General features: G+C 37.3%; 1 protein-coding gene across 7 annotated transcripts in view; it reads left to right on the forward strand.

Annotated features, from left to right (window-relative positions):
- LOC131162326 (uncharacterized) overlaps positions 1 to 11,607 on the forward strand; it is a 66,192-nt gene extending 54,585 nt beyond the window's left edge. For 4 of the 7 annotated variants that reach the window (XM_058118673.1, XM_058118674.1, XM_058118675.1 and 1 more), the window contains 2 exons: positions 4,836 to 6,630; positions 10,107 to 10,820. In XM_058118673.1, coding sequence (XP_057974656.1) covers positions 4,836 to 6,630; positions 10,107 to 10,353 — 2,042 coding nt within the window. In that variant the 3' untranslated portion in view covers positions 10,354 to 10,820. Of the gene's footprint in view, positions 1 to 4,835; positions 6,631 to 10,106; positions 10,821 to 11,342 lie in introns of those variants that run through there. The other 3 variants (XR_009138740.1, XR_009138741.1, XR_009138742.1) reach the window with 1 other exon arrangement.
- Positions 11,608 to 12,466: the final 859 nt, after the last annotated feature.

Genomic DNA, 12,466 nt, shown 5'->3' on the forward strand with positions numbered 1-12,466 from the left:
TAAGGGATGGAGAAAGAATTTTGTAAAAGCAATGGGGCGTCTGCCTTGTATTAAAACTGCACCAGTGCCAACTCCTAATGCGTCAGACTCAATGATGAACATGTTGAAATCTGGCAAGGTAAGAATTGGTGTGGTGAACATTGCATGCTTAAGCTTTTGACAAATTCTTGTTCAACCTCACTCCATTTGAATGCATCCTTTTTCAGTAAAGCGGTCAGTGGAGCGCTAATCTTTTCATATTCCTTGAGAAACTTATGGCAGTATCTAGTTAACCGCAAAAATCCTCGTAGCATTTTGATTGTTTGTGGAATGGGCCAGTCTGTCATCGCTTGTATTGTAGAAGGATCAACTAAAACACCTTCTAGGGGAACAATGTGCCCAAGGTATTCAACATGCGGTTGACCAAAGCTGCATTTAGATTTCTTGACAGATGATGCTCACAAAGAGTGGTGAGTATTGTTTGCAAATGACATAATGATCTTAGAGAGATGAGCTATGTATATGAGGATATCATCAAAAAATATGAGAACAAACTTACATAGGTAAGGTCGGAAAATGTCATTTATGAAACTTTGGAAGATGGAAGGCGCATTAGTTAACCCAAAGGGCATAACCAAGAACTCGTGATGGCCATTGTGAGCTCTAAATGCAGTCTTTCAAATGTCATCCTCTTGTACCCAAATTTGGGGATAGCGTGATCTTAAGTCAAGTTTGGGGAACTATTGGGCACCTCCCAACTCATCCACAATAGTGACATGATATTTTTCCTTCATAGTGTTCTTGTTTGGTGCTTAATATTCAACACACATCCGTCAAGAACCATCCTTCTTTTACCTATAAGATGGGAGAAGAATACGGACTCATACTTGGTTGAATTATGCCAACATCTAACATTTATTTCGTTATGTTTTCTATTTCTTATTTTTGAAAATAAGCATAGTGATAAGGACGAATGTTAGTAGGGCTATTACTTAGCAATAATAGAATGCAATGATCATGTGTTTGCTGAGGTGACAATACCTAGGGCTCCACCAATAGGTCAGAAAATTCTAAAATAAGATATTCTAGCCCTTTATCCTAGCCAGATTGGTGTTGTAACTCCTCTGGTGCTTGAAGTTGTATCAAGCAGCCATGTTGTTTCTTTTTAAGGTGCTTCTCCATATGATAGCTTGATACTGTATTGACATTACTATAATGTTTGCCTTTAAGAGTCACTCTTTGGCCATTCACAGTAAACTTCATAATCAGTTTAGAAAATTGCAACCCGTATCACCTAAAGTTCGTAACCATTCAATACCCAAAACCACTGCATAGTCTTCTAGTGGCTGCAAAAAGAAATCAACATACAACTCATGATTCTATACGGTAAGTTTAACCTTTAGACACTTGCTTTGACATGTCAAGGTCCTTCCATCTACAACTTTCAGACCAAACTTTTCACATTGATTCACAAGATAGGCTAGTCCTTTAGAAATTTTAGTGTTGATGAAATTATTAGTGCTACCCATATCAATTAAGATAGTGGCAAATTGGTTCTTTAGTAAGCCATTAATTTTCATGGTTTGAGAATTAGCATACCCATGCAAAGCATAAACTGAAGAAGTGATGGTTCATCATTATCATCAGATTCTATTGCTTTGAATCAACACAATCATCCTCAACCTCTTTGGCTCCTCCATTAGTTCAATCATCAAGAGTCGCCCCTTTTGCAATGGTGTCCCCTATGGCACTTCTCATCACAATGCCAATACAAACCCTTCGTCCTTCACTCTTTAAGTTCCTTCTGAGTCAATCGTTTGGCAAGAGGATTACAAGGGGTACGTGATTTGATAGTGCTACTGACATTTTGCTTGCTTATGGTCTTGTCGGAGCGACTTTCTTCTTCCAATTTGTCTTTTTCTATCCGTGCAAATGAAATCACAACGGTCATAACTTGTTCATGACCAACACACTTTTTTTTAGTAACAAAGAAGATATCATTAATGGAAAGAGAATTTACATGAGGGAGAATGAGAAATCTCTTGGGACAAACTGAGGCCCTCCGATACTAAATAAAAACATCTTACATAACAAGTGCCCAAGAAAAAATCATCCAATGAACGTGTTCCTCCAATCTCTTTGCGGCTCCTAAAAACTTGCCTCTTTAGAAAATCCATACTCGACACACCACAAAGAGGCCAAATATTTTATTTTTCCCCAAACCAAAATTTGATTTAATTTTTGTTTAGAAAATATCCTAGAATTATATTCCATCCATAAACCCCATAATACTGAGAAAAAGTCACACTTCCATAAAGTTGCCTTGTCCTTTCTTTTGCCAAAACCTACGAAAGATATAATTAAAAGGTTTTCCACTGAGGGAGGACAAACCCAACTTTCTCCGATAATGCCAAAAAGCATATTCCAAATACTCCAAGAAAATTCATTGCAAAAGAAGGTGAGAAGTTGTCTTAGAGTTCTTATAACAGAGCACACATACATCGGGGGAGAGCCTTCATAGGTTTCCTAATTTGCAACAATTTATTGGTATTTATCTTATTAAGGAACCTTAGCCTCCCAAGTAGTATAGTAATGAATAAAAAAAAATTTGCAAGAAAACTCATCTGACTTGTCCAAAAACCAAGAACGAACATTCCTCCCCAAAGAAAACTTACTCCCTCTCAAGAAAGATAACAAACATGACAATTCCACCATCTTCCTATTGTTTAGAGGTCTCCTAAGATGAAGATTCTAGGGAAACCAAAGGACTACTCAATTCGACAACAAAGAAATAAATTGCTTTATTTTGTTCAAAATTAAGATGAAAAAGTTGTGGCCAACACACTCTGACCTCATACCGGATGTTAGGTGGGAATAGAACCTTCAATAAAAGTACTAGCAAGTTGGCTTTCATTCCAATCTTTAGTTTTGTTTGATAGTCGCTCAAATTGTGTCTGGTACTCCAATATGGTGCTGGTTTGGCGTATTTTGGCAAGATCTCCATCAATACTCTTATATCTAGTGGGCCCAAAATTATCAAATTGGACAAGTAATCTAGAAACAAATTTTGCCCCTGAAGGCATTTCATAATGAGCTTCAAACTAGTCATACCATTGAATAGCATGGCATTCCAGACCAATAGCAATAATCCCAACTTTAGATGTTTCTAAAGTGCGATGAAAACAAGAGTATTTTTCAGCCCTAGAAACCCAACTCGTAGGGTCATCACTGTCCCACCGAGGAAATTCCACCTTCATGCAAGGACCATGATCATGCGCTCCTTGGTAACCTCCTTTGTGCACATATGGCTGCTCCCTACAATTAGCTAATGTAGAGGCATCATCTTCTCTCTCTTTATGTGAAGATTTAATGAGTAGTTATCTCCTTGAATTGAGGCTTAAACTTATTGCTAAGTTCAGCATTTATCTTAGCTTCCATCTAGGACCCTGCTGAATTTTCTGAGGCCATTGTGTATAATTGAGGATCAAGAATTCCAAGGTCTTGCATTTGTCGGCAGGTTAATGGCATCCATATGAACGCCAATTCTAATACCAAATGATAACACCCTGGGGTTTTATTGTAGAGAAATTGAGAAAATTAAAAGGATGGAAATCAGGGTTGATCGCTTTGAGGGGATCTGCTCCAAATTAGCCAAAGGCTATGGATTATGTTATTGCTTGAATGAAAAAGCCCCATAGGGTTATATGGTAGGGAACCCCACTCCTATTAGGAATATAAAATATCCCAATCCAAGACCTCAATGGACTCAATCCTAATTGATTTTGAAATCCTAACACATTAAATAAAATCAGAATTGATTTGGGAATCATAACACTAAATAGAGTCTTAAGTGATTTGGGAATCATAACAAATTATTTCAAAATTCCCATTGATTTGGGAATTAGAACATTAAATATTGATTTGGGAGTCAGCATTAAATAGAAATCCCAATTGATTTGGGAGTCAAAACATTAAATAGAAATCCCAATTGATTTGGGAATCCTAACACATTAATTAGAAATTCCTATTGATTTGGGAAACCTAACAGTGTTCTTAGACCTCATTTTGGGCTTTCTCTGTCAGTGTTTTCAGGGTTTTTCTTGGGTGATGTGATGGGAGAGCTGTATTGGTGTAATTTTGTAACTTTTGTTTTTGTTTGTTATTTATTTTCTTTAAGGGTGTTTTGGTCACATCCTTTGTTTTTTAAGTCATGCCTTGTCCTCTGTTTTTATTTATTTATGCTGCATCTTAATGTATCATCTTTTCTCTAAATAAAAATTGGTTTACCTCCCAAATACTTATTGATGAGTTAACTAAATTTTAGATACATTGTTTATTTGAAATTGTATTGCTGAGAAGTAGATTTGTTTTTTCCAGAGCTTATATTGACCTTTTCAGTTAGTTGAAGAAACTTGATACGTTGATCTACCACTATCATTTTTACACCCTCATTTCTTTTTCATCTTCACAAAAGATATATCATCGATGCAACACTCATCAAGTGCACAAGCTTCCCATGCTATACTGTGGGTCTAGGGAGGGCATGATATGCGTAACTTAACCTCCATATTTGGGGAGCTTGTCCCCATAACTTAAACCTATGACCTTAAGATTCATTTTTCAATGCCCATATCGATTGGATAAAGCTTGCTTCCCCCAAAGGATATAATCTTAGATGGTTATTATTAATGCAGCCAGCTGAGGCATATTTTAGCCACTTGATTCTGTTTGCAGAATGCAAACGAGATTTGACAATGGACTTATTATAGGATTTGGTTATATATTATCTTTGCTTTATGTATGATTGCCATAATGTCTTATTAATTCCTTTCCTTGGTTCTAAATGTCTCTATCAGGCTTGAAATTTCACGCTGTCACATTATATGAGGCAGGAAAACTGGGTCATGCTAGCATTGCGGATCTTTGCAAGGATCTCAGTACATTAGAAGGAACAAAATTTGAGGGAGAACTACAGGAATTTGCAAATCATGCATTTAGCCTCCGATGTGTTCTGGAATGTCTGCTGTCAGGTGGAGTTGCTTCTGATGTGAAAGCAGTGGAAATTGGCCGTAAGGTGGGGGCCATGTTGTTTCCAAGCAATGATGAGGTTACTTCTCTGACATCTGACCCCACTTTGGCCAAGAAATCAGGGCACTTGGGTACTTCTGCAGGTGCTGGTGACAAAACTGTGCCTGACAAATCAGGGCATTTGGGTACAAATGAAACTGGGCTAAACAGTCATGATTCCATGCATTCTGGAGTGCCTCAGGAGGATTCTGTTTATTCTGATTCTGTTTCTTTAAGTACAGGTGACACCACTGTGGTTGACGAATCAGAGCATTTGGCTACAAATGAATCTGAGCTAAATAGTCATGATTCCATGCATTCTGGAGTGCCTCAGGAGGGTCTCGTATTTTCTGATTCTGTTTCTGTAGGTTCAGGGGATGAGATACTTTCTGCTACTTTATCAGAAGACAGCAAGAACATTACATCTGAACCCAAGTTGCAGAATGATGAGAAATCGGTGCTAGCCGAAGGGTTAGATACTGGAAGAGGAGACTTAAAAAAGAAAAAGAAATATCGTGTGGATATTCTCCGCTGTGAAAGCTTGGCTGCTCTCGCACCAGCAACATTAGATCGGTTGTTTCTTCGCGACTATGACATTGTTGTATCCATGGTTCCTCTTCCTCATTCATCAGTGCTACCTGGGGCTACAGGTCCTATTCATTTTGGTCCACCCTCTTATTCATCTATGACACCTTGGATGAAATTGGTATTGTACTCGGCCGTGGCCAGTGGGCCTCTGTCTGTTGTTCTGATGAAAGGACAATGTTTACGATTACTTCCTGCACCATTGGCTGGTTGTGAGAAAGCCCTTATATGGTCTTGGGATGGTTCTACAATTGGGGGGTTGGGAGGGAAGTTTGAAGGGAACTTAGTAAATGGAAGCATACTTTTACATTGTTTAAATTCAGTTCTCAAATATTCTGCCGTGCTGGTGCAGCCTCTCAGCAGGTCTGACCTTAATGAATCAGGAAAAACAATTAGTTTGGACATTCCATTGCCATTGAAGAACTCTGATGGTTCAATTGCTCATATAGGGGAGGAGTTGGGGCTATGCACAGAGGAAAGTTTGAAGTTAAATGTGTTGTTGATCAACTTGGCGAGCAAGATAGACTTGCAGACAGTTGGTTATTTACGCCTATTAAAACTTTTCAAAGAAGGGGAATCAGAGCACTTTTCACCTGATGATGAGAAGTATGAATGGGTTCCATTAAGTTTGGAGTTTGGAATCCCACTTTTTAGTCCAAAGTTGTGCAAAAGTATATGTAAAAGGGTGGTCTCTTCGCAACTACTTCAGACTGATTTGCTTATGGAACATCATGATGCAATGCAAGGTTTAAGGAAAAGGTTGCGTGATGTTTGTGCAGAGTACCAGACAACAGGCCCTACTGCAAAACTTCTTTATCAGAGAGACCATCCAAAAGAATCTTCTCGACAACTTATGAACTATGCAAGTGGAAGGTGGAATCCTTTTTTGGACCCTTCTTCACCAATTTCTGGGGCTTTGAGCGAGCATCAGAGACTAAAACTTGCCAATCGACAACGTTGCCGGACTGAAGTTCTGAGCTTTGATGGTAGCATTCTTAGGTCTGGCTCTCTCTCTCTTTCGCTCTCTCTCGCTCTGTGTGTGTGTGTGTGTGTGTGTGTGTGAGAGAGAGAGAGAGAGAGAGAGAGAGAGAGATAAATGTTCGTTTTTTCCCCTTGGTATTCATATTAGAGATCATTGAATTTATCTTACTGCTTGACACTTAACTGGTTTTTTGGGTGCATAGTATCAGTTAACCTTTTCCTGAATGTTTTATGCTATGTTGGCTCTATTGAGAGGCCCATTGGGCCTGGGCTGCACAAAAGGGGGTAGCTCTTACCCTTCCCTAACCCCTCTTCAGGATCTTTTAATTCCAGTATCTTGTGCTTTCTCAAGTTTAGTTTGCTGATGAGATGTTAATTTTGAGCCAAAGCTTTCTTATGCGATTGAAATTTCTGAGTGTATCTTGCGCTGCCTGGTAGTATTATGATGTTGGATTCCTTTCGTACTGTTAATTATGGGTTCTCCTACATCTTTGTTTTACCCACTTAGACGTGCTGTGATGTTCAATGTATGAAAGACCTGTGTGGATCCACTTTACTGGAGATTTGTTGTTTTTTACTGTAAGAGGAAAAGCACGATAAAGAGGATCTTTTCCACAAATCCTCCCAAAATTAGATTTTAGAACCACCTCCCTAACCATATGTGGCCGAAGAAAAATAAGTGGAATAAATCTGTGGGATTAATTTCCTTGGAATTGCCCCCATCCTAGTATCCTGTCCATGTTGGAGCCCATATTCGATCATTATCACCTTATGTGACAAGTACTTGGTTTCCAAAGGAAAATGCGACAAAAACTTTCCTCCTAAAGAAATTTTTTTAGACGCTAAACTCTCCATCTCCAAACAACTTTTAGCCCTAGGCTTCCTCATGATCTCCAAACTGACTAAATGACCTGCTTTTTACCGAAGAAAATATCTTTGGGTTCTCTATCCTCTTAACCACACCAACAACGATCCTGGTTTTAAAAATCTGTCCTTACTGTTTCTTATCTTATATAACACTGTTATGCAATGACATGGATGTCTTCTGATACTGTTACAAGACAATATCTCGGAAATGCCCTGATTCACATCCATATCATCCACTAAGGTCTGCTATTGTACTGAAACTATAGGTTGTTATGCCCCCAAACTGGCTATGAATTGCTCAAAATAGTTTTTCTACACTATTTTCTGTATTCTGTTTTTAGGAAAAAGAAAAATCAAGCCTTTAAAACACAAGAACGAAATTGATAACTATATTCGTCATATTTTCTATCAAATGTACCTGAATGAAACTTCATAATTAAGATTAAACTGTTTGGGGTGAACAAACTGGTCGCATGGAAGGGTAAAAATTATATTTTGATAATTTTTCTAGTATTTAAAAAGAATTATATTTTGAGATGCTACACCCTTCTGTTGCATACAAAATAAGATTAGAACTTAAACTAGTCTCTAACCCACTCTGCTTATTCTTTGATTAACTTTTTATGCATTTATTTGATTAAGCTATGAATTATAAAACATGAGTGTCTTCTGTTTATTTTTTATTTTATGATTTTTTTAGTTTATACTATGTTTATATTCAATATAATTATGAATGCTAGGTGTTCAGCAACAAAAAGAACAAATATTCTGTGATTATTTTTTATGAACCTAGGTGTTTGGCATCCATTTGGGCATTTATTTGCAGGTTGTTTTAAGGGTTCTTTGTCCTGTGTTTGTGCATTAGACTTGGTTTTTAGCATCTTGGTTGGTGTGGGGTTGAGGCAAAGGGATCCATCATAAGGATTGTAAGCTTGTGCCAAACCCGTTTTGTGGAAGAATCTAGTCTAGTGGAGCGCTAGCCCTAAAATGTGGATTAATTTGACTGCAACTAAATGAGGGATTATATGAAATAGTGGCTTATTTTTTCATGTGTGAGGACAACAGCAACAACAACAAAACCAAGCCTTAAGTCCCACTAGGTGGGATCAGCTATATGAATCTTTTTCCGCCAATTTATGCAATTATAGACCATATCTTTTGATAGATTCAGGGCTATTAAATTCTTATTCACTATCTCCTTCCAAGTTATTTTATGTCTACCCCTAGCCCTTTTACTACCTCCCGCAGTAACTAACTCACTCTTCCTCACTGGCGCACTATGTGGCCTACGTTGCAAGTGTCCATACCATTTGAGTCGTCCCTCCCTGAACTTATCTTGTATAGGAGTTACACCTAACTTACCGCAAATATGTTCACTTCTATGTGTGAGGACATAGGATAATATTATTTCGTGTGGAACCTAGCTAAGTGCCTAGGTCTAATTGCATAGGTGTTGATAAGGTGATGATGAACTGGGCATTTCTCCCTTTGTTAATGTGCAAATTTGAATGGAGGAAGACATTGTTTGCAAGTGAACTTGCCTGAAGTTGAGATTTAGCACCAGATTTTTCATGCTTTGGAGGCAAGATCTTCTTACATCTGTCATGCAAGGGTGGGAATTATAAAATCGTATGAAATGTGAGTCATACCATTTCTTACAAGGATGAAAACCTCATAAGATGATGTTTTGGAATATGTTTGGCTTGGCATTGGTAAAGCAACCATTATTTACCTTTCCTCTGTTAGCTGCTTCCGCTTGAGAAGGCAATTATCAATCACCTTCATCTTTGTCAAATTTTAAATATAGAATTGGAGTCATGTTGCAAATTATTTATAAGAAACCTCTCACAGTTGAGAAATTTTATGACGGGCAAATTGGAATGGTTTTTCTTGTTGATGCAATGAAAAAAGATTAAAAGCCGTCACACTTTCTGCAAGCTAAGGTTGCTCCTTTATGACCGGTTGGTTATGTGTTCAAGTCCAAGGAAACAGTCTCTCTGCACAAAAACATGGGTAAGGCTGCATACACTGGCATTGCGCGGAGCCTTGTGGCCCAGGGACCCCTTTCACACTTTCGATATGGCCTGGTTAAAAGACACTGTTTTGGGAGGCCTGGACTTAAGTTTGCAGATCCCAAACCAATCAAGAAAAGTTTTGGTTTGATCATTAGGTATTCTAGTAGTTTTGGATATCTTAAGTGTAGCATCTCACTTAGCAGTCTTCTACTCATGGATTTGTTTCTTATTTGGGTTTAGTTGAGTGTATTCTAATGTTTTTTATTTTATTTGGCCTCCACAGGTCTCCTTTTAGAAATTGTTATGTTTAAGAAATTAGGGTCCCTTTTGTTTCTATTTTGGTTAGCCTTGTTTTTGGAAGAGTTTTGCACACTTGGAAGTTAAGTAGACTATATGATCAACAATTGCGGCTCATTTTAAATGCTAACTAAAAAAGTCAATTCATTTGTTGCCAAAAACAGTGTCGCTCACATATTATGATTTGACCGAGAAAATCAGGTAAGTTACAGTCTGGAAGAATATATGGTCGATATGATTTGTTGGTATTCTTTACTATTTTACCAATATGATTAGGCTTCCCTAAATCACCATATTCTCATGTTATATCTGCAGATCATATGCTCTAACTCCTGTGTATGAAGCTGCCACTAGACCGATTGAAGAATCCCTGTCTGCAAATACGATGAAGATTGAACCAGATGATGCTGATAGCAGAGAAGTTAACCTTCCTGGTGTAAATCTACTTTTTGATGGATCTGAGTTACATGCATTCGACATTGGTGCTTGTCTACAGGCTCGTCAACCAGTCTCCTTAATAGCAGATGCCTCAGCTGCCTCTGCTGCCTCTGCAATTAAATAGGGCTTAGATTATGATTTTGCATGTGTGCTGTGAACAGAAGAATTTGGCCCTGATACTTGCAAGAATGATCAAATGCTTTGTGCCACTTTTGCCTGCTGCTTTTGTTGGTTCTCTCATCCCTGATTGATCATTGTGCACGAGCCGAGGCAATATTTTAGGTAAAAATAAAAAATTCCCTTCTGATTGCCTTGTGCAATTTCGTGACATTATTCCCCTACGAAGAAATTTTTTTTTTGTCTCTTCTGCCATTTATCATTAGCTTAGTGTTTTTGTCACACAAAGATGCCCCAATCCTCGAGTATTATTATTTATTGCTGAGTGTACAGTTGTTTTATTGCACCCAAACTATCAATTCTCGAATCATGTTTTAATGTTGCTGATGTAATTTCTGTTTATCCATCTGTACTGTCCAAACACAAATGTCAAACAAAACAAGCAAGCAAGCAAATAAACAAAAGGTTCCGTTTTTTTTGTTTGTTGGGAATGCTAACATGGACCTGCATTTTGCCTGGAGAATTCCTTGAATGTTTTAAAAGACGCTTCCTGTACTTCAAAGTGCTTGATTTATCATTTGAATGACGTCAAATGTTTGGTGTGCTTTGTTGTCTGTCTGCGAAATTTCTTGGGAAATCCTCTTAATATATTATATATAGAGCTTGGGTCTGCCTACCTAAATGCCCGCTGAGTAACAATTACAGGATTATGTTCCCACCAAATTTTTTAAAAAAATCTGAAGATGTCTAAACTATACTGTGCACTTTTAAATTTTTTGGTTGTTTGTACTTGTGTGTGCCGGGGGAGGGGGGAGAGGACGTGCAGCATGACTCCAACTTGAGACATATCTGGTGGAGAAAAATGTGAATCACTGGGCTAAGCCCTTGGTTTGAAAGGTGGGGTCTTTTGCCTTCCTGTTCCGTTCTTGTCTTCATACTCGTGATGTTTAGTTCAATTTGAAGCTCTATTCCTGACGCGCTCTGGTGGATGTGCAGGTGATGGTGGTGGTGGTTTAATTCTTTGAGCCAGTTATTTCTCCAGGTTAGCTTGTACAAGGAGACGGAAGATTATTAGAATACCCCAAGAATTTATAGTGCCATTTATTTTTATTAACCAGAAAAAGTGCTGAGCTTATATATATATATATTCCCACATAATGCATGGGTGAAAAGAAAAAAAAATAATGCAAATTCATTGCTGTATGATTCTTTGGTTAACTTTTTATTTATTTATTATTAATTTTTTATATTTACAATTTGCTAATAACACATGCAAAGTGAAAAATCAAAAATCCGCTCTAAGGTGTGATAAGACAATAATTAGCGGCATTTTTACCTTCTGTCGTAGAAATTTAGGTTATATTCACTTGTAAAAAGATGGTTCTATTTTTTATTCAGTTTTTAAAATAATTATAAAAATGTCTGTCTTATTTTTTGGCTTTTAATATTTGCAAAATGAAGTTAGAAAACAACTTTTGTTTTTGTTGTTTTTTTAATTTTTATATACATTTTAATGTTTTTAAATTATTTAAAATTTTAAAGATAAAAAATAGGAATTAGTTATCACAGCTAAACACGTCCTTAAGGTTTGCTTTGACCATGTTGTTCGTGAACTGATTTCATTGTCTTAGAAATTGCGTGATGGTCCTAAGGATGCTTTCTGCATCTGAGGGTCACAGACAGGCCATTCTTATTCAATAAGTGGAATGCATTAGTTGTTCGCTCTCAAGTTGGGGGTGCTGGGAAAGGGCAATTCCTTATTTTTAAAACTAGTATTCTTTCGTATTAATGAAAAAACAGGGAAGGGATTCTTCCTAGGTGTCACGGTTCGACTATTTTCATACCCTTGTGAAGGGCCATGCGGTGCTAGCTTTGATTAGGCACTTAAAGTAATTGACCATGTCGCAATAAATATATATTTGGCATGCTTAAAATATTTTTCCCCTTACCTTTTGATTCTATTATTTTAGTTTCATTTTATTTGAAACTTGAAAGCTTTTAGAGAAATCAAAGAAAAATATGAAAGAATTTTTTTTTTTTTTTTTCATGGGTTATCAAAAGAAAGTGAAAAGAAAATTAAAAAAGATATACCCAATTCATGATGAAAAAATTAACTCTAC

This window comes from Malania oleifera, chromosome 8, assembly GCF_029873635.1.
Source record: "Malania oleifera isolate guangnan ecotype guangnan chromosome 8, ASM2987363v1, whole genome shotgun sequence".
Classification (NCBI taxonomy): domain Eukaryota; kingdom Viridiplantae; phylum Streptophyta; class Magnoliopsida; order Santalales; family Ximeniaceae; genus Malania; species Malania oleifera.